General features: G+C 42.8%; 1 protein-coding gene across 2 annotated transcripts; it reads left to right on the forward strand.

Moving 5' to 3' along the window:
- Positions 1–535: 535 nt before the first annotated feature.
- On the forward strand, positions 536–22,497 carry SH2D1A (SH2 domain containing 1A). Of its 2 annotated transcripts, XM_050964564.1 has the most exons (4): positions 536–803; positions 15,235–15,298; positions 18,942–19,077; positions 19,748–22,497. In XM_050964564.1, the coding sequence occupies exons 1-4, from the start codon at positions 667–669 to the stop codon at positions 19,786–19,788; spliced, it is 378 nt and encodes a 125-aa protein (XP_050820521.1). In that variant the 5' UTR covers positions 536–666; the 3' UTR covers positions 19,789–22,497. The 2 variants fall into 2 exon arrangements, with proteins under 2 accessions (XP_050820521.1, XP_050820520.1); XM_050964563.1 differs by lacking the exon at positions 19,748–22,497 and having other exon boundaries at positions 18,942–19,121.
- The last annotated feature ends 928 nt before the right edge of the window (positions 22,498–23,425 follow it).

Consider the following 23,425-nt stretch of genomic DNA (forward strand, 5'->3'; position numbering starts at 1 on the left):
CTATGGAAATACATGTATTTAGAGGTTCAATCCCTTCACTTTGTGATTCATATACTTTGTTTTAACCTCTTTACCCTGAAAGTCTTTGCTACCACATGCAAAACATACAATGGCGTTTGTTGCTAGATTGCCTTGCCAGAACTTCAGGTTTCTGCTCATTTGATAACACATCTCTATGCTTGTACCATGGGGCACTAGATTAGACAATTGAGGACAGGTCTGACCCTTACTTTTTCCAACTTTCCAACATTTTGAACCCTTAAAAGACAAATATTCTACTGAAAATACTAACAGACCCTTGTCTGACATGGTGCTATAAATTTGGCCCTCGGCCTAACCATAGCTTGTGCATTCTTGGTTGTGGGGAGGGGAGCATTGCTTTTTGTGGGCTTCATGTACCTGTTATTAACATCTATCTTGAAAGCTATGAGTCATATGAGTGCTGTCAAATGTCGCATATGCCTTATAGGTGATATCAGCTCTGCCTGTCAGTATGAAATGTCTTTAGAGAAGCTCTAGGTGGGGACACATCCTGTTTACATCAACCATTGAGTGAGCAGCTGGATAGCAGGCGAGTGACAGCACTGAGCTGTGTAACAGTCACTAACACCAGATACCTCTGTCTAGCTGGGTTCTATCGGGCTCCACTCAGTTCACCTTCAGAAAATGGATTCTATGGACGTTTATCACGGGAACATCAGCCGGGAGACTGGGGAGAAGCTGCTGCTGGCTACGGGGATGGATGGCAGCTATTTACTGCGAGACAGTGAGAGCGTCCCAGGAGTGTATTGCCTGTGTGTGCTGTGAGTACAGAGAACCAAGGGAGTCTAGGGTAGCAACACCCCTTATCCAGTATATGTCTGCCTCTTGGGGAGTCCAGTTGCCACTTAGAATGCAGCTGCAAGTGGGTCTTATGGGTGTCCACTCCATTTGGTGCAGGATCAACAGCATGGAGACCTTCTAGTGAGCAGTCAATTCGGTGATCCTGTGGCTTTCCACATGGACTTCTGGGTTCACAGCATGTGTTCTGCCGCACATTACATTTGCAAGTTAGAATGGTCATCTTCTGGCAGAACGTGCAAATACTTCTGTGTTCAAAGCACTGTGGGGACTTAGCTTTTTAACACTGGCTTCAGGCATGGGCGCATGTAAGGGGTTCTTTGCTCTTTGCAGAAATAGGGAAGGACAGGTTCCTGCCATGGTGCACTTACTCTTAAATGGGACACAAAACAGTGAGAGACAAAAAGTGTGAGGCTGGGGTGGAGAGCAGGAAGGAGGATATAACAGCTTAAGCCATGTAGTTTGGATTGTAAATTGCATGTGCTTCTTGTTCATGCTGAATAATTCCTTTGGTTTTGCCTGTTGTCTCTCTTCCTTTTTAATACACTCAATAGCAGTATGGCCCCAAACCTCCTTTCCCCTGGGGGCTGGTATGCAGGAATATTGATGCTTTTCATTCATATATTGAAAGTGAGCAGTTGTCATCATTTCAGGGCCTGATTCTGCCAGCCTTACTGCAGCTGAATAGTGCCCTGTACACTGGGCGTATTGCTGCTGATTTCTGAATAAACGACTTTTAAAGCGCATGAAATGCAAATAGATAATAAAGAAAACAGTGACAATTTATCAGTTAGGATAACAGAGTTGGGGTAAGGTGAGGAATTCCTACTAGGTGTCTGTCATAGGTCACCAATTTGGAGAGAAGGCACCGATGAGTTGCTTCTGAAATGGGTATGAGCTGACAAAGGGCTTAATATTGGTGGGGTATTTGAATGACAGAAGTGTGAGTTCTTTTAGCAAAAGAGGACAGAAAGGATGAAGAATCCTAAGCATTAGCATTGTGCATGAACCATGAAGTGCTATGCCACTAAACGAACAAAGCATGGCCAACGCGTCTGTACCGAGAGCTACTTTAAAGAACTGAAGGGGTAGCAACAAGATATGTTAATATCAGAAATTACTGAGACAAAGCAAATGATTATTAGCTAAAAGAAATAAGAGAAGGCTTTTGTCCATGTAGAAAGGATAAGATAGTAAGAGTATTACTATGTCTAAAATAATATTTATATCACACTTTCCATCAAAGCGCTGAATGTGCTTGTCAGCATCACTTGATTTAGCCTTGACTTTTAAACTGTGAAAGATGTGAGTATTATTATCATTTTACAGATGGACAAACTGAGGCTTCTAGCCACATAAGACGTGCCCCAGGCCACATAAGAAGGCTGTAGCAGAACTGTAAATACAACCCGGTTCCCGTTTTATATCTCCTGTTGTGCCTTAATCACAAAGCACTGTCCTGCCTTGCCCTACTAAATGAGAAGGAAAAACAAAAATTAAAGAATGCCAAGTGGGATGACGCACCTGATATCTACTTTACCTCAGTCTTTAACAAGACAACAAAAAATTAGAGGATTAAGAAGTGTATTGAGTTAAAAACTAATGCAGATTTGGAGTAGATCTGAAAAGCGGTGATAAGATTCTGCCGAAAGGCGCCAGCTAATAAATAATAAAAGCCCAAGTGTTCTTACAGAACAATCAAAGGAAATGGTGAAACAGCTACTTCTCATTTGTACGGTCATCCAGAACAGGTGAGGGGTAGCAAGTAATGGGAGAGTCATGTACAATATTAGCCAGCTTTATGAAAAATAAAGCGGGAATCCAGGAAATCAGTCTAGTTAGCCTACATTCAATACCTGAACATATAACGAGGACATGGGGCTGCGAATAATCAGTAGGAGTTTCTGGTGGTATTAAAGGCAGTTGGTTTATATGAACGATAGGAAGGTCAGGTTTTTAAAGAATAGATTAGGACAGTTAAATATGATGCTCATAGGTTTTGAAGACAAATGGGAATGCAATAAACAGTAAAGAAGCCTCTTAATTGTGCCTGCAAAATTTGCGAACCACAAATATTTATTTGCATTTAGGGATACAGTTGCATGAGCAAAGGGTGAGATAAAAAATTACTTACTTGTAAACTATAGATACGTAAAGCTTTTATAATCCATAATATAAGTACTTAGGAAAACTTCTGACACTGTCCAGTGGAGATATCTACCTGAGCAGCTAGAACAATATTGTCTAGATAACTATGGTCTGACGTGGATGGAAATCTGGTGGCAGAACCACAGACATGAGCACTGGATTCAGAACTGTTTAATACAATATTTCAGTAATGAATGTGGAGCAAGAAATGGATTGTACAGCAATTAGTGTCGCAGAGGATAAACTAGGAAACGGTGCTCTGAGTGGATGATATAAGGAAATTACAGAATGCTCTAGCAATGTGATGGTAATTTAGGTAAGTGTGTGCAATAGACCACTATAGCAGGCAAAAAACGTAAAATCGTGGAGCAGCTCTGCACAGACAGGGAGAGAAAGCAGACAATGAACCAGAGACTAACTCATTGTGGGATGAAGATGCTTGCTGTAGCAAAAACAGAACGAAGCCTAGACTGGCAAATATACAGGAAGGACCAAAGTGTAGGAGTGAGTGACAACAGTAGGACCAGAGTGACAACAGTACATGCTATAAATCCTTGGCAAAACCAAAAAGAGGTGTGTGTAGACTTTGAGGTTCAGCACTACAACCCCCCCGCCAAACCATTAGTAAACTATAGAATGTATTTCTGTATTAAGTTTTGGGGCTGTGATCATGTCTTCCTACCTCCTTGTAAAGCACAGAGAACAGTGTTGGCACTATGCAGCTAATAACAATTAATAATAACAAATAAGCAAATAATAATAAAGGTTTTAACAAAAAAACTTTAAATTGGCACTCAGAAACTCTGATGGTTACTCTAGGAATACCTAGAGAGCATTTAGGTAGAATGTGTACCTCTTACTGGAGATTCAGTCACTATGAAATGATTTCTGAAATGGTGAAGCAAAGCCTGTAAGTGAATGAAGAGATGTTATCATACATATTAGAGCCAGCCCCCCAAAAGTATATATTTTCTGTGAGAAATTTCAAATGAACTGAAAAGTTTTTGTAGTGATAATTTTTTCTGATAAAATGAAAACAACAAAATTGATTTGCAAAATGTTCAGTCTTTCCCTTTCTCTCTCTTCCCCCCTTCCACTGATTACGGGTTTTTTTTGTTGTTGAAAAAACAGAAAAGTTTGATCCAAGCAAAAAAATTCCTCAAAAAGCCATTTGTCACTGAGAAATGTTTTGATGAAAATATTGTAACCAACTCTAATAAACATGGCTGGCCGATCCTGCGCTCAGCGCTGCCTATGTAAAGCCAGTTTTGGGTGTGTAATGACAGTAGCGTGACCCCAAAGGTTTTAGAATCTTTTCAAAAAGGTTTCAAATGTTCTTTATGCCATTTTCCCTCCCTAAACACTTTGGCTGACTTTGATATAATAAAAGGAGCAACGGCTGTGGTCAGTTTCAATTGCCTCCTAATTAAAATAAAAACCTGACCCTAAGCAGAGTAATGACTTTGGAAAGGTGAAGAATCAGATGCCACACAATTCATAAAGGATTTTGCTATTACCGTTGAATTTACATGGAAGGTGCTCAGATACCATGGTTATTGGTGGCAGGCTAAAACCCTCAGATTGCTGAAGCAGCTTTGATAATCAGGACCTTGTTTGATAAACATTTACCAAGGAAGCTTTTCTTTCCCACTGCTCTGTTCCCCAAAAGTACTATTGGTTTGTTTTGCCTCTTTCTTCCAGTTCCCCTTCAGGTCAAACCCAGACTGAAGTGCCCTAAGTCACTGCGTGCAGACGAGAGCCCACAAGCCTTCAAAGAGAAAACGTTTTTTGTGTGGCTGTGGCAAATCACAAAGACACACTTTCTTTCATCGATATTTTAAGACCACAATGATGAAGGGAAATAGTTCATACAGCAATAAGTAGGTTTTGGTTTGCATTGGGGTCTCCCGTAACGCTTGTAAATACAGATTCTCCCTGCAATTCTCTGTAACATTTTAAAATGAAGTGCTCCCTCTGGGCCTGCCTGCAGTGACTTCTTTAATAACGTTCTTAAACAAATAATGTTGATTATTGCAAGTGTGGGTGTACGGCTGCATGTTTCAAATATGCTAGCCCAGGAGCGCAAAGGTTTCAATTAATGATCTTTTGAAACGTTTCTTGCTGTTCTTCAAAATTAGGATGTTTATGAATGATTTTTTTAAAGAAATGTTTCCATTGGGTAACCAGTTGGCTACTGCATACAATGCTACAAGATTTTATTATTGGGTCTGGATTTTTTTTAATGAAGCTCTTCTGTTGCTAGCAGCATGTTCTGTTCACAGACATCTTGGATTCCTGTCTAGGTATCCTGTTTGACATTTTTTAACAGACATTGAGTCTGTCTGCACACGTTGCTTCTAATGAAGTGAATGGGGAATGCAAGACACAAGAATGGGCTTATTTTTTAAACCGGGCCTGCAAAATTTGTGACCATACCTGTGGGTGCAGATGCTCCCTTCATCATTCCAGATACGTGTGTGCCTGTGCAAAGACAAGTAGCTGCATGTGTAAATTGGTAAAGCCAATGCTAATTATACTCCTATCGTACTTATATTTGGGAGCTCCAAATTTGTAGGGGGATGTCTCAAATGAATGTGAGTAGTTGTTTCAGCCCTCTAAATATCTATTAGAATGACAGCTTAACCTAAATACATCACTTTTATACTGTACTTTCAAATGATTTTTTTGAAGTCAACCATTCATGTACTTTACTGCATTAAACCTGTAGGGAATAATTAGCAACTAGAGTATAAAACTGTTTGGAGCTCTTGAAGCGCTGATAATGGCGACAGGACAGACTTCTGTCTGATCAGCTTTAATTTTCTCTATTTGTTCCATCATCATAACCATAGTTTCTGAGTTTCTTGGAGTATTAAAGTGCAGTCACTGTGCCAAAACTTTCCACCTCACCATGCATAGCTGATGTGCTTACTGTATTGGATTCAGGATCATGAGTCAGCCTTAATATGGCTTTTCTTTTATTTTCCATTTAATATTCTTGATGGAAATTGCATAGTAATTGCATTTATTATAGCAATGCACATAATCATCATCATATTTTAAAACGTAACAGACCAAAAATGTCTTGGCAACGAAGCTTCTTCTATTCCAGGTTAGCACTGTACATAGCATTCACCATTTTCTTGTATAAGAAAATTCTTCACAGTACATTGGTAAATTCTACTGAAGTGAATATTTCAACCTTCCCAACTCGTTGGAATGAAGATCATCATTGCTAAGAATAATTTTTTGATGGATTTTATATAATTAAAATATTTTTGTGACCATTCCAGTAAGACACAGGCATTCTGAGCCCTGGATAATTATGAGAACTGGTAGAAAATTTTCCAACAGCACTTCTGTTAGAACAGGGTTTCTCAAACAGGGGTCACCGCTTGTGTAGGAAAAGCCCCTGTCGGGCCGGGCCGGTGTGTTTACCTGCTCCGTCCGCAGGTCCAGCCGATCGCGGCTCCCACTGGCCACGGATCACTGCTCTGGGCCAATGGGAGCTGCTGGAAGCGGTGGCCAGTAAGTCCCTGAGCCTGCACCACTTCCAGCAGCTCCCATTGGCTCGGAGTGGCAATCCGCGGCCAGTGGGAGCCGCGATCAGCCAGACCTGCGGACGGGGCAGGTAAACACACCGGCCCAGCCCACCAGGGGCTTTCCCTACACAAGCAGCGACCCTTGTTTGAGAAACCCTGTGTTAGAAAATATTTCACTGAAGCTGAACTTTTTCTTGGGAATCTGTTGATCTTAGTGAAATTTCACTGAAAAAATTGAAATGAAACAGTTTGATATTGTCCAAACATTCCATTCTTTCACTACTGACACGGAATGTTTAAATTTTTAATTGCAAAACACATTTCCATTGAGAAATTTATTTTATTTTAATATTTAAAATAAAAAACAATTTCATTGAAACAAAGTATTTTAATGAACCCAAAATGAATTTTTTTTTCAAAAATTTCATTTTGCTGAAAAATTAGACACTTTTTCTCATTAGTAGCAGAAACAAATTTCAGAATTGCAGAAATTCCTGGGAAATGGAAATTCTGGTTTCTGCTCAGTTCTAACAATCACCATGCAATACAAGCCAAGAGAAGAGAGCGTAGCTGAAAAAGTGAAGTTAAGATCCAGACTAGGTCTAGTCTAGACTGTGGAGGTTCACAATTGAGATGGAATCACTGGTAGGGTTTGGGATTCATTAGCAAGAATTTTCCATTTTCTTCAACGAGAAAACAAAAGTGAAGCGTACTTGAGAAAATGTGGGTAATTCTTCTCTGTAACAGGCTGCATCTGAACAGAACATTAAAAATGCAGCTGCATCAAGCAGAACAACAGACACCTAAAAATGTAAAGATGCTGTTATAATAGTAGTGACACTAACACAAATGCGTCCATCACAATTCTCAGATGTCTGGCACACACTTAAATAAATCTACCGAATCATCCATTGTTGCAAGCTTTCTGCCTTCTTGGGATAAAATCTCAAAAGAAATGCTGTTTGTGAGATTTTGGCTGCTCAAGAGCCAGAATCAGAAAGTTGGGTCCCTTTAGTTTTTCGATCTGCCTCTGAACCAAATCCATAGATTTAGATCTGACTCTATTTCCCAAATTTGAAGATGTTCATATTCAAGGTTTTGGTTTGGGCCAATCTTTACTTTCTAGTTAATTGTGCAGCAGAGGCTGGGCCAGATAGGTTTAGGATGCATGCTCTAGCGTCAGAAAAAAGTATGACAAGCTAATGGTCACAGGGATGCTGCCTTCAGTTAAAGAGTGTTCAGATGGGGTGAGGGTCTCAAGATCCCACAGAGAAACTTGTAAAGTCAGAGGATCTCCATTTTTTTTTTGCCAAGATGTGACATGCTCAGACCTAAGCTGGTTACTGACCAGAAAAGGAAAACATACAGTTAAGATATGATCTAGGGCTGTCAAGTGATGAAAAAAATTAATTGCAATTAATCTCTCAATTAATCATCATTAACTGCACGATTAAAAAAATTAATCATGATTAATCGCACTGTTAAACAATAATAGAATACTATTTATTTAAATATTTTTGGATGTTTTCTACATTTTCAAATATACTGATTTCAATTACAATTCTAATCGCACAAAACTGAATACCTTTGCCCGAGGCCTCACTCCTGCCCCACCCCGTCTCTGAGGCCCTGCCCCTACTTGCTCACCACCCCACCCTCTATCAGTCATTCTGCCCCACCCTCACTGACTTTCACCAGGATGGTGCACGGGCTTGGGGTGAAGGAGGGGGGTGAGGGCTCTGGGGTGGGGTCGGGGATGAGGGATTTGAGGTGCAAGAGAGGGCTTTGGTCTGGGGCAGAGGGTTGGGTATGTAAGGAGAGTATGGACTCTGGGCTGGGGGTGTAGGCCGTGGTGGGGCCAGAATTGAGGGGTTCAAGATGTGGAAGAGGCCTCTGGGATGGGGCAAGGGATTGGGGGGGTATGCGGGGGTGAGGGCTCTGGCTGGGGGTGCAGGCTCTGGGGTGGGGCCGGGGATGAGCGGTTTGGGGTGCAGGAGGGGTGTCTGGGCTGGGGCCGAGGGGTTCAGAGTGCAGGAGGGGGTATAGGCTTCAGCTTGGAGTGGACTCTGGGGTGCAGCCAGGGATGAGGGAGTTGAGATGCAGAGGGGGCTCTGGGCTGGGGTAGGGTGTTGGGGAGCAGAGGCATTTACCACAGCTCCCAGGAAATGGCTGCCAGGTCCCTGCGAGAGGCTCTATGCGCTGCCCCCGCACCCGCAGGTACTGTCCCCACAACTCCCATTGGTCGTGGTTCCTGGCCAATGGAAACTGTGGAGCTGGCGCTAGGGGTGGGGACAATGCATGGAGCCTCCTAGGCCACCCATGCGCTTCGGGATCGCAAGGACCTGGCAGCCACTTCCTGGAGCTGCGCAGACCTATGGTAGGCAGGGAGCCTGCCATAGCCCTGGGCCACCGCTGCGCCGACGTCTGGACTTTTAATAGCCCAGTCAGTGGTGACGACCAGAGCCACCAGGGTCCCTTTTCTACTGGGCGTTCTGGTCAAAAACCAGACATCTGGCAATGCTATATGTTACACTGAACTGAAGGTACAGAATCAAGTTAGAGGTTATGTGGAAGGTGGTGTAAAGTACATGCCAATAAGACTGGGTTAGCGAGTCTAAACTGCCATAACACGCAAATCAAGGGGCCAGAAGAGAGAATGGTCAACCAGTAAAAGCAACTTCCAGGAAAGAGGCTAAAAGTAAAAGCTAATGTAGACCTCCTCCCTAACTTAACTTATACCTCCTTCTGGCCTCCCCCTGAGTAAATTACTCCCCATTAACCCACTTACAGACATATAACTTACATCCTTAAACAATGCTAAGGATGCAAAGTCAAGAACTCATAAGTTTGTCCATACAGCCTTGTGCATCTGGACAATCGGGATTGTCCCTATAAAATCAGGACATCTGGTCACCCTAGCCATGTCTCTTTCCCCGTCACCTCATCCCAGTCTCCCCCTACCCCTGTTTCCTCTGACCTCAGCTCCCAGTTTCCTTGCCTAGCCAATCCATCTTCCCCCCACACCTACATCTGCTCCTACGTCTGGTTTTTCCCCCAACCCTTGTCTACTTCCAAGTCCAGGCTACCCCCACCATCTCCCAGTCTTAGTCTCCCCTCCCACAGACTCCTTGTCATATGCATTATGACAGTGTCTTTAATTACATGATCACATATTTTTCAACAGTACTCTTGCCTAATTCATTGCACAGTACGGGCAACGCTCATTGAATCAGCAGCTATTCAATATTTTATTTTCTCTTCACGGTTCAGGATTGGCCCCCAGGTCTTATTTATTGCATGCTATTCAAACTTTGCTCTGAAGACAGACTTACTAATTTGAACATGGGCTTTTCAATGCCACTCAGCATTATATTATCTGAGTCCATCACATGTGTTAATTAATTCATCTTCAGCACACACAAGTGAAATGAGGGGATGGTATTAGCCCTATTTTGCAAATGGGGATTTGAGGCACAAAAACATTAAGGCCAAAAATATCCACTAGCTTTTGATGCCCAATTTGAGATACCTCAGCTCAGATTTTTCAGAGTGGTTAGCATTATATTGGACTCTATATGTTTATAGCACAGCTTCCATTGACTTTATTTGCAGCTGAGTACGCTCAGTGCATCTGTCCCTTCCATCTCCAAACCTAAGCAGCATCGCAACCATGTGGGCCAGGTTGTAATGCCTGGAGTGAGGATCGGAGCCCAGAGGAGCCACTGCTGCGATGGCTGCAGATTTTATTAAAATTCACAATTATTGTGAACCCCCTGAACTCTGTGCTAAAACCATAGCCTTCATAATACGCAAAGAGGGGCTGAAATAAAATTGCACAAAAGGCCTTAGTTCTGGCATTGCCTAACTTCTGAGTGCTTGAATTTGTGACTTCAATGTTTGTTTAACACGGGAGGTTTTTTTGGTGTGAAATTTTCTAGGTTTTAAAAAAAGCAAACAAACAAAAAATCCATCATGTGGCACCATACGACACTCACGTGGGTCATCAGCAGAAGGGAATCCTTAGATCCACCACACAGACTTCTGGCTCCTGAGCTAATGGACTAGCTGGTACCCATAGTAGGTTGTCATTGTCTATATGGGCCAGCACTATAGCCACACTCTTTGCCAGGGGGCTTCACGGATATCTGCCAAGAGCAGAGAAATCTTGGGTTCCAGTCTATGTTCTGGAGGGAATAGGGCTTAGAGGTCACAGCTGCTTCTGCCTAGTTCCCCACAAGCCTGGCCCCTTCTGTTCCTATCCCAGTTATGTCTAGTGTGACCAGACAGCAAATGTGAAAAATTGTGACAGGGGTGGGGGGGATAGGAGCCTGTATAAGAAAAAGAACCAAAAATCGGGATTGTCCCTATAAAAACAGGACATCTGGTCACCCTAGCCATGTCTCTTTCCCCGTCACCTCATCCCAGTCTCCCCCTACCCCTGTTTCCTCTGACCTCAGCTCCCAGTTTCCTTGCCTAGCCAATCCATCTTCCCCCCACACCTACATCTGCTCCTACGTCCGGTTTTCCCCCAAACCTTGTCTACTTCCAAGTCCAGGCTACCCCCACCATCTCCCAGTCTTAGTCTCCCCTCCCACAGACTCCTTGTCTGTCTCCTCCTCCACCATCTTCCCCATCTGGCTCTTGTTCCCTCCTCATTTCAATCAGGCAGAATCCGCTTCCCTGCTGCCTGGGTCCTAGCAGGGGCAGCTCTGAGGTTACAAGAGAGACAGTTCAGTATCACACAGACCACAGCAGCTGAACACAGCAAATGCAGTGAAAAGCCTGCTCAGCCCTGTATCCCCCAGATAGGCATGCTCAATGTATATGGAAGTGTGAGAATTTAGCAGCCAAACTAACACATCTCTATTGAGCACATGTGAATTGCAATTTTTCAAAGGCTTCTGACTTGGCCGAATTTTGGTGGTTTCTCCTGGGGAAGGCACATTCTTGAAACCTTCCTGTCAAATTCAATGTATGGAGGCACTCGAGTCACTTAACAAAATTGTTATAAGAATTTTTTTTAACCTGGCCCAAACAATTTATGTTTCCCTGATAGCATTCTTAGAAATAGCTAAACCTCTTTTTGGCAAAACGTCCCCAAAAAATTTAGCATGAGGCAAATACTCAACATGGAAAATCAGTTTGAATGGTTAAAATCTGGGGAAGTCATAAGTGACTGAAAACAGGGATTTACTGTGGAACGGATGGACGAGCTTAGCTATATGCAGCACTACTAGCTTGGCCTAAATCATAGGTTATGGCTTAAATTCCAAGGTGATGTTAATGTCTAAATAGCCTGCCAGTTCATAGGAACTGATACTGCAAACTCCAATACTTCTAGAAAGAGCTGTAGCTAAGGAGACAGCAGTTAATGTTATTTACTGCTGACTTTGCTCTTTTCAGTTCAATTTTGGGCCTAAAACTGAATAAACATTAGTTGAATAAAATTTCCCAACCAAGGTACAAAACATTTGGCAATTATTTCAAAACATACCGTGCTGTTAAAATGTCACGGTTTAACTATAAATTACAGAAAATTGCTAATATCCTCCAGCTATTTCAACAGTGCAGAAGATTGTAATTATTCACCTGTTAAAGTAAATGTGTCTCTAACACGTTTGAACACAGATGAAAAGGGTGGAGAGGCTACGTAAGCAGCTGCTGTCTCAACATATCATCTGTGTGAAAGGCATTTGCAGCTCTTGGGAGGGGAATAAGCTATAAAGGAAAAAAAAAAACATCATCTAAAGCAAAGTATAGTTCCTGTAGTAGAAACTTTACTTTGCTTTCCCCTTGACAGAGTTTTCCTAGTTATGGTACCAAAGGAGAAACTGTTCAAAGCAACCTTTTGTTCGATAGGGTTAAAATCTATTTAATGTGACATGGGATGTTAACTAGCTATCTCCTCTTCTACAAGCAATATCCAGCATGGTACTTTTAGCTAGAGTTATTTTCTAAGCCATCTCCTGAGCAATTAGGAGTTATAACTTCTTTTGTCTCTGATCAAGAAGCTGGGCAAGTGACTTTGTGGAGGCCTTGGTTCACCATGGTGCCGCTCCAGGCTTCATTCCATGAAGTTTCACCAGTGTAAAACTGGGGAATTGCAGGGGTGAGTCAGGCCCACTGAATGCAGCAGTCAATGCTCTGTTCATCACTTTGTTGAGAGAGTTGCAATGTGGATCCAGATTTCACATTGCCTAAACTTCAGGGCTGTTTGGCCCTGGGCTTTTCATTTGGGCCGTTTTAGAGATAGGAGGGAGCAGGCTAAGGGCATGGCTAGGAGGGTTCACATGGTCTCCCACGCCAACCCTGCAGAAAATGCTTTTTGTACCAGGGAGCCATCTGCTGGCTGAGCACAGTTATGTTGGTGCTGTCCCGTCAGGGAGCTGGGGCAGAGTTGCAGAGGTCTCCAAAACAAAGCCAGAGCACAGAAACCCCACATGGAGTGTCCTTTTCCTGATTCTTCTATGGGACGTGGGGTCAAACACCACTCCAAAGGGAAAAATTGGGAGGACGCTCCATGAGAGAACCCCAGGCGCTAGCTCTCTCCCTTACCCTTGCCCTCCCTCCAGCAGTTTTTCTATATCAGGGATTTGCCCTAGCCCTGAGCAAAGAGTGCAGGTTTTGATCTGATGGCATGTAGTTCATTTGCCTACAAGGATGCACCGTGTAAGAGACAGGCTATGCCTGAGCCTGTCCTGTCAAACTAAGAGTCATTCCAGTCTGAGCTGATTTAGAGAGAGAAAATTGAGCTGACAGCTAATGGTGCTACTGGGGAAGCACCTCATTCAGTGTGCTAAAAGACTGCCTATGTGTACGTTATAGCTGGTTTTACTAGCATACGGTACTTAGCTGCGTGGGAGGGGAAAGGAGAGAGTGGATGGGAGCTGCGCTATGCACCCACAACTTTAAAAACAAGCAGCCTGTCTGCCTGACCCTAAACATTAATGTGAGACAAGTTAAATCATGAACCTTTGTTTAAAACATCTGGGGGCTCTGCCATGCAATAGTGAGGGGGAACTCAGCTCATCAAAATCAGGTTGTGGGCAAACTGAAGGTAGAATGTGCTTTAAAGTGGTAATGAAGTTCCTGCTGTTTAACAGAAAGTTTTACGATAAGATCATATTCGTTAAGAAAACAGGTATCAAAAGTGCTGTAATTCATTTGGCTGAGACAAGGACCTTGAATAAGAGTTGTTTTCTGGGATGATCTAGAGAAAGGTGCTGTTCAACATGTAATTCAGCATAGAAACAATGGGCCAGAGCCTCATCTTCAATGCCATTGACGTCAGTGTAGCTTCACCAGGCTGCATTAGCAAATGGTCTGGCCCAATGGCTCTGATTTGCCACTGCATTGCACCTTGTGTATGCATTCACAGCTGTGCAACGTGACAGTCCAAGGGGTATTAATGCGGACAAATCAAAACAGTAGCACTTTGCACCCATTTTGTGAATTAAAAACATTGTGACAGCTATTAATGACTTCCTATTTTGGTAAATTACTTCCGATTGCTAGAAACATTTCTGAGGTTATCAGAATGGCTTTTCAGAAATAAGTGATTGAGTTGCAGTGATATCTGACACGGTTCATAAGCAAATGTGTTCAAATATCTGTGTCATTTATGACTTCTATTATTTTGTAACAACCACTGTGATATTGTATATAATTTGAAAGCGATGTAATATGTACCTGCTCTCTGAAAAATGGCTAATGCTGAAATATTTAATAATGCATAATGTCTTGGTGGAAATGCCAGATTATTGTAAATTTATTTCATTTTCTGAATGCATTGGGCCTGATTCGCCATTGCCCTGCATCTTGTGTAGTCATGTCCACCTTTGCAAAATGGGTATAAAACTCCACTGGTCTGGTCTGTTACCACTTACTTTAACTTTGCACAGCAAGTATTTTACACATGTAGCATGTCACTAACATCTGTCACCTGCTTTTATGGCACATCTTTAAACCTTGGTGCATGTGTAAAGTACTAGGCTCCTTCTAGCACGATTGACTCCAGACATCAGTTGATGTCTATTTTTAGAGGTCCCTGAATGGAAACTGTGTTTAAAATAGATGGAAGATTTCATGATCTCATAAAGTGATCAGTGTTTCCAGGAGACTATTAATAACCTTGGGGCAGTCCAGGATTGAAGTGCAAAGGCAGAGTTTTGAGGGTTAGGAATTCATTAGCTAGACAAACTCTAATTTGCTTTGATATTGTGGCTTTAGATTTCTAAATAAAATACATCCATTGCATAGCATCTGGGAACATTTGCAGTTTAAAAAAAAAAACTACGTAGCAGCACCGTCATCTACTAATAATACCCGTTGTGTTTTTATTCCACAGGAAGTGTGTCCAATATATAAATAAGCATGTAAAAGGACACTGATGGAAAGTTAAAACGTTCACGCACGTTTCATTGTCTAATATGGAGCAACTGTAGATCTCTCAGACAGAGATGGCTCAAACAATGTCCCCCGTCCCCATCTCCTCCCAAAGTCCTAATACAATACAATTCTGGGGATTCAAATCTAGCTTGCTGATCTGGGTCCAAATTTTGCATTTCTAAATTTAGGCTACATTGACTAATTTATTGCTAAGGAAAGGAGCTTATCAAATGAACTAATTCCAGCATTACAGAGCAACTGCATACTAAACCTGACAATAGACATGACTAATAAATACATGTTGATTCTTTCACAGATATAAGGGTTATGTTTATACCTACAGAGTGTCCAAGACAGATACAGGTTCCTGGAGTGCTGAGGTATGTATTGTTCCTTCTCTTCTGAAAGTTCCCACAACTGAGTGTAGGTATTGATTTCAAGAAATATGTCCAGGTTATTCACCTTTCTGCAATATCTGATTCTCATGTAATTTAATCAGTTTCAAGTGAGCCCATCGCTGGTGCCAGGTCTGACAATTTTGAATGCACAAACTCATTCTGTTACAGTTCAGCTGTTACAGAATGCACCAGTGCACTATTTTGCATCATTTTAAATCGCAGAAATATTGTGTTTTCATATTTTGACAAGGGCAGTCAATATTAATTTCTCCTCTGCCAAACATGCCATTAATACCAGAATATTCAAAGCAATTCCCTATGATTTACAATGTTTTTAACTTAATTTCTTGACAGACTGTATTTATCCATAGCGCAAGGCACATACATGATAGCTGAGATTTGATATGACATTTATCTTCACGTGTTGTGAGGAAACTCAGGCCTGGTGTAGCAGTAGTTGTAATAATAAGAGTGATTTAAGTTCATGGCATAATTTAGGTTCACGTGAATACAAATCCTTATTTATTTTTGGAAGTTCTTGTTCTTTGGATGTAGTCAGCATATTGATTCATAATTAGCTTTCAGTTTGCACATTAATGAACACTGATTTACAAACATTAAAATATAATTTAACAGGCTTAATTCTGCTGGCAAAATTATAAACTCATAGACTTTAAGGTCAGATGGGACCATTATGATCATCTAGTCTGACCTCCTGCACAACGCAGGCCACAAAATCTTACCCACTCACTCCTGAAACAAACCTCTAACCTATATCTGAGTTATTGAAGTCCTCAAATTGGAGTTTGAAGACCTCAAGTTGCAGAGAATCCTCTAGCAAGTACCCGTTAGAGCAGAACATGTTGTACTGCACTGGAAACACCTGGATCAGATTCTGACGTCAGTTAGGATCAAACCCTGGAGCTGAATGTGCTTCACATCCATTCCTGCTTTAAAAGAAATAAAAACAAATTACTTTCTCATCACTGCAAAGAGCTAAAAAGAGCCCCACGTTCCAGCTGTCTTTAAATACAGGCATGTGACTGCATTCTTGCATTGGCTTCAGTGGGCGTTTTGCCTGTGGTGGGGCGTGGGGAAGGCCCTAGTATTGATCCTGAAATGCAGCACGTGAGCAAATAGCTATTTGTTCCAAAACAGGGAGACTTGCTAAGCCCCAAATCTGAGGCTGTAAGAGAAAATTCAATAAGCCAGATTTTCACTTGACTCATCTCATGCACAAATCCACTGGCCTCGGGAGGGTGAGGGGGGAGGTGGAATGGGATCTAGGCCAAGCAGAATTTACCTCATTCTCTTCCTTTTCCTGAAAGGAAACTAGTATTTTCATGAGCTGTTGAAGCTCATGGGTGAAAGAACCAAACTTGCTGAGGGACATGGTGGCGCAGTGCACACTGCAGTAGGATGGACAGCACCAATACATTTTTGTCAGGGTCAGGCTGGAGCACAGGCAAAGCAAAGCCTTCATTTGAGGATGGGGTTAAGCAATTCACTGGCTAGCTTCATCTCCCCCTGTGGTAGTAGAAAGGGAGTCATCAAGCCAGCACCAGACAGCACGCTCCTCCAGCAGCAGCAGTGAGGAAGAAAGCTCATGGTGTTGGATCCTCCCCTCTGGCAACTGGAGATCCTTGGGGGCCCCCTCACATCATTAAGGAAATGGGTGCTGAGTAGACATGGCAGGCTAAAGTTCGCCCTCAGTGACACCTCATCGAATTTGTCTTACCCACAACAGCATTTGCCCCTCCCCTTCCATCAGCTGCCTCCCTTCTATTCTCTCTGGCTGAGGTTGGTTTATTTTTGAAAGAACCAAGCGCAAAGCCTCACAAGAGACAATTTCCAAAAAAAAGGATGCTGAAATCTGGGCCCCCCACAAAGTCAGTAGCAAACCTCCCATTATGCTCAGTGGAGCAAGGATTTCGCCCTGGTGTGTAGAAACAGGCTCACTCTTGCTGGTGCTGAGTACCTTTTTGTGCTGCCCTGTCCTTCCACCCCCCACCTCCATGGGAGTATAAGAGGCAAGTACCACAACTGCTTTCCCCCAAGAAGCTGGGTGAGGAGAGTGTTCGGGCTCAGCCAGGGTTGCAGAAGGGATGTGCTGAATCATTTAAAAGTTGCTTTAGATGTCTAGTAAAGACCCTTGAAGATAGAGAGATACATTGTGATGGGCATCTGCAAAGATTAACTGAGAAGGTTAGACAAAGTGATTTCAATAAAAGTAGGTAACAGTTTACAGAGCCCCTTGGTACAAAGAAATGAGAGATGTGATTAGTTAACAGGTGCAAAAGGGGACCAAACACTCCACAAAACTTTTATAAGCAGGCTGGATCCATGTTACTATTTACAGTAACAGCTAGGGCTACCTCTAGAGCACCTTACAAGTGAGCTGGAACCATAGCATAGGCCTTCTCGATCAATGACTTAGTGAACATCATGGTATGCTGCCTGCCCATGGTGATACTTTTAAGAGCCTGGGAAACTAGATTAATGAGCTGGAGACTAAAAGAGGATCACTAGCAGGACTCAGAGGTGGCAGACAAGAGGCCTGATGTGAGCTATCAGTGTGATGAAACTTCTCCCAGTAGCACTGGAGAATTGGCTGTGTAAGTGTTATTGCTGCTGAAGACACGAAAAAGGAACTTGTTTTTCCTGACCTTAGGTGGAGCTTGCATTACAGCAGGAGGTCCATTTTCTCCATGGCCTTTTGGTTTGTAAAGTGAGCAAATCTGACAAGGAAGTCATTGACAGAGGATAAGTATGGAATTCCCTGCACAGTATCTTTTTAGAGTCATTGTCCTGACTGTAGCAATACTTCAATGGCAGTTGTCTTCTTATCTTGAGTGTAGAACAGACCTTCTCATACGCCTGCCCTTTCTCTACCACCACATTGCCAATTCCAGGAACCATCAGAAGAGAGTCTGATGGTGCTGCAGTCCCTTCGCTTTCACAGTGTGAAACCAAGATCACAATGACCTTGCTAGACTGAGGGCTACGCTTGCTGTCCTTGTCTAGTGTCAGTGTATCTAGCCATTTCCTTTCATTCTTCCTGTACAATAGAACTCCTCACAGCTGTTTCAGGAATCACTATAATACTCCCAGGATTTTTTAAAAATCAACATTTCTTAGTCTGTTCCTGCAGTTTTTCATCCAGCACAATTTTAACTGACATCAGTGGTTGATTTGCCCAATAAGCACTGCAAGATCTCATCTGTATTGACTGCCAAGGCTTTATTCTTCTGGATGGTTATTAACAGATAGCTCTGGCTAACTGCAGCTGCCATTTTAGTGAACGTATTGGGTCAACATCCTCACTGTTGTACCCACTGAAGTGACTGGAGGTATGTTAGGGATGCATCTGTGAGAGTGTGGCAGTAGTAGAGCCAGTTGGGGGGGGTAGCGCAGAGAAAAAGCATTTCAAATGGCTGGCTATGCTCCTGGGAAAGGGAGGAGAGAGGCCAGCTCCAACAAATCTAAGGTGGCGCTGGGAATGGACTTCTCATCTTGCTGAGGTTTTTACATTTGTGAAAAAAACACTGTTTTGTAACACCTCCCGGGTAGAGGTGTTCCCCTGTAGCTTGTTGTTTGGGTAATTTGTTGGTCTCTCCCTTTACAGACTGCACCTGGGGTCCACAGAAGATTGTTCCGGAAAGTACACAACTTAATTACAGCATTCCAGAAGCCAGAACAAGGCATTATAACGCCTCTGCAGCACCCTGTAGTGAATGCTGCAAAAGCCAAACACCCACAAGGTACTGCGACGAACACTTGGAAGCAGAATGGCATGGGCCTGTAGAGTTTGCCATCACATGTGCTAAGGGGCAAGATTCATTCTCTGGCCGTCCCCAACCCATAAAGGGCTGTGGAACTAGTTCAGTGCCTCTAAGCAGCAAGGGACAGGTAGTCTGCACCACATGCACACTGCAGCGCTACATCCATGGTAGCAGAAAAGGGTATGGCAAGGGTGAGGCTCTATTGACCTGCTTCTATTGTGAGGAGCTGAAGCAACAGCTGCACAATGGCTGTGCTGGTATGCTCCAGCTTGGAGGGGAGCTTCTGTTCCCTCCATCCTGAACACCCCAGGCCTTTGGGCAGAGAGAATGCAGGCTTGTTTGTGTCTATTAACCCATAGCAGTCACTACAACAGCACGTGTACACCTCCTAAAGGCTGAAAAATTGGTATCTTCCTAGCACCTAGGCTAGATTGTGGGGTTTGGATGGATGCCTCGTGGTGCTTGTTAGGGAATTTATATCCAACTGCAGCATTGTATGTGAATATATTTCTTAAACAAACAGCATGCCAGTTGCATCAATGATAGACAAGACGTCGTTAACCCCTATGCCTCCTAGTAAATACAGAGATTAGGAGCTTTTGCCTTCTTGCAGAGTTCATATTTTTTGTTTGTTGTTGTTTTTTTGTAGGAAAAAAGGAAGATCATGACTTTTATTTGCATCCTTCATGAAGATACATCCCAGAGTTTGAAGTAATTTAAATAGGCTTTTATATATCATTTTTACACAAAATGCTGTAGATTATAGACCTTACAACTCTATGAGTTTTCCTGTAATATTTTCAGAAATGTATGTTTAATGCAACTTCTAGTCTGCCCTTTAAAAGATTGGCGTGAATCTGTTATTTTTTTATAAAGATATGGGAGAAAAAAATAACCAGCAATTGGATGACTTAATACTTTCATTTTCTGTTGGTGCTTGGGAGCTTTCTGTTTGAATATTACTTAGTCTTTTTACATGAAGTTGGTGTTTGAATTCTGATTGAAATTCAGCCCAGCATAACTCCTATGTATAACTTAAGACCTACTTATGGCCGCAGAATAGTGGCTTTTATAGTGCAGATGCCTTGTGCAGGCTCTTTGATCAAGGATGAATTTCACCCCAGAAGCAAATTTCAAAGGTGCAGGCCTGTGTATTTCCAGGAATTTTTACATTGGTATCATATGCATCAACCACTTCTTGCTGGGTGTGCTGGCATTCTTATCTAATTGGGGAAAATAACCTGTACTATCTGCCCAATCAGAACAATCAGAACTGACCAGCAACCTAGCATGTTCAATCTGTGAGCCAGCCAAAGTTTAAAACAATGTGTTGAATCTTTTTGAGCAACAAATGAATTTGAGGACATTGTTTACGGATATTCTGTGAGCTGGAGAAAGGTGGCTAACTTTGTCAAAAAATTATCCTTTCCATAGGATTTGCCTCCTCTTCCTTTTATTTCTAGGTGCCTAGGACGGAGGCATCTAGATACCAAATGGTACTCCATTATTGTGACTCCAAATCTGAGCAACTAACCTTACTGTAGCCTCTGATGTCACACAGTAATTTTCAAGACAATCCAAGCGTGCATGTGGCTTTTAGTACAATTAGAACAAATGTCTGTTAAACAGCAAGCTCATCTCAACCTTGACTATAGGGACGGCACTGCCCATCTATAATTAACAAAGAATGGGAAACCATTTTGAATAGATTTAAACTTTTATCCTACTGGGCATTTCAGAAAACAATAATCATTTTTGTTTTACAGTATTGCCAGTGCCAAGTCATCAAAAAAACATGACTCTGCATCCTTCCCCCCCAAAAACATTACGAGACTGACTTAAAAATCATCAGCGTTTTTTAAAATAATACTATATTTGGGTCTCTTTTTGCCTTCTTGTATTTGAGCCTTTAGGGGTCACGATTTTTAATCCACAACATTGAGAGCTAGAAACTTAGTTTTTCTTAAATGAAAGCTGGGGTAATGCACATTGTGAGACTTTTGATAAAAATCCCAACAGTTAGCAGCACTGGCTAACTAGGGAGCTTTCACTAGCTGCTGAATGATTAGGGTTTTCAGCTACTCCTTTGGACAAAAATAATGTTGTGAGAAAACAACTGGCTGCAAGTGAAGGTGGGCGGGCCGCCCAGTCCAATTGGTGCGCTGTTGCCCTTTGGGCCGTGGCAAACTTCTGATGTGCTAGCTGAGCCTAAGTATAGCGCTGAAGGGAGTTTGAGTTGCTTACTTCCGATACAGTTTAGCCTGGGGAGGACTGAAGTGACTGGGGGAGGGAAGTCCCCGCACCTCCCTCCCCGCACCATAATTTGTCCCCTTCTCACTATCGGACCCTTTAGGCTACCTGCATGTAAATAGACGGGTGTACCCATGCTATGCAGGGATTCTTGGCCACCAGCGCTGCCCTCTGCTGGTGGGCACCAGCTGATGCACTGGTCCTGCCCGGTGCTGTACTCTCGTATGCACGAATGTCCAGAATGCCCTAAAGTAACTGAGTAATGAAGCTTCACTTGGTCATGTTGGATGGACACTGCGGAAGATGCTGCAGTTATGCCTCTTTGCCACCATTGCCTTTATCTATGGGCTGGGGACAATTGGCTGCAGTCTCACTCTGTTTCCAGTGCACTGGTGCCTGATCAGCAGCTCCGACAATCATGGATGCAGAGGCCTCTCTGTCAGTCCTGCCCTACCCGCTTTGTCTGATCCATATGCAGCCACAGTTTTGTCTGCAAAAAAAGGGGCTTTGCTAATGTCATGGAGCAGGGCCGAAGTGGTGGCTGGGCCTTGCACTGGCATGAATGCCACCCTGTGAGAGGGCTGACATACACCACGCTTGTATGGGCATGGCTGATAATTAGACCAAGGAGCCTCAGTTGCCTGCTGGCTGAAAACTTCATTTACTCACATGGCTAAAGGCCTTTATTTTCACTCAAGACAAAATAAAGTCTAGGGCGTGGAGATAGACATCAGATAAAGCAGCATCAGCAGAGCCATGACTGGCATAAAGAACCTTCATTCCACTCACATTAGTATTTGATAAGTTGTTCCTTAACTGCCTAAACTAAAATATTTATTGTGAAGCACAAAATTTTCCTTATAAAACTGACTAAATGTACCACCTAAACCTCCCAGCCCTAGAGAAGGTGTCACAAATCCATTAATATTTACACGGTTATTTTTTTCTCTAAATTATTTCCAACTCTCATTTAAGTTGAAACACAAGGCCTACTGTTAATGTAATATTTTATACAGTACTTGTGTGTGTGTTGTTCTGTAGCTATTCAGTCTATCAATGCTTGGTTGAAAAGTTTTTCTGACTTAATTGTTTTATACTGTGGCAGATCTGGACTGATTTACTTTTCAATAAAATATTTAAATTTGCTCATTTGTTGTTGCATAATTCAGCAAAGACGTCAGCCACAGAGCAGATAAGCAGAGCAGGTAAGGTGCTCATTAAACAAGACCATCAATAGATGAAATTGTATTTTTGTTATTTCTGTTGATTGACCCTTTCAGGCCATGTCTGTGCCTTAAAGCTGTTACTGCTTGCTGCTCAACTCCAGGATATAGCGTGTGTTTTTTTTGGCATTCAGCATGCTTTCGCATTAGCTTTTGCTTTCCTTTTCTGCAACAAAGCCACCTGGAGTGCTCAACATGTAATGGCTTATGCCAATATAGATGCCATAGTGAAATGTCAAATTCTTGCCTCAGCAACATGCCCACTGAGCTGCTGCCCTGTTACAACATGGCAATGTGATTTTTTTACTCACATTCCCTCAATAGTATTTTCAGCTGTTCTCTCATGGGTCAGGCCAGTCAAATGCAGGGGCAGGTTATTTGAAAACCTAATCATAGCAAAAACGCCCTGGCAGCTTGAAGCTTGGTGCTAAATTAGGTCACTACATTGGCCAAGGGCCACAACCAGCTACTGATGGCTGTGCAAAACAGCTGATGACATCGATGGTAGCAGGAGGAGCTGAGCAACCCCTGTGTCATAAGTGCATCTGTGATGTGCAGTGGACTGAAAACTGGTATGCCTACGGATGATGCTAGAATTGTCTGAAAGCTTCATAAACGAGGCGAGAAGAAGCATTCTTTGGGCAGGCTGGAGTTGCTAGTTCAAATGCTGATATGCATAGGTGCTGACTTCCCCTCTTTGCTGTGGGTGCTTAACCCCTCCCCCCTGGCCCCAGTTCCCATGCCACCCCTTCCCATGAGGCCCCCGCCTTTTCCTGCCCCCATTCCAACATCTTCCTCAATTCCTCTCCCATCCCTATCTCCCCCCCCACCGAGCGTGCCACATTCCCGCCCCT

This window comes from Gopherus flavomarginatus, chromosome 8 (assembly GCF_025201925.1).
Source record: "Gopherus flavomarginatus isolate rGopFla2 chromosome 8, rGopFla2.mat.asm, whole genome shotgun sequence".
NCBI classification, from domain to species: Eukaryota; Metazoa; Chordata; order Testudines; family Testudinidae; genus Gopherus; species Gopherus flavomarginatus.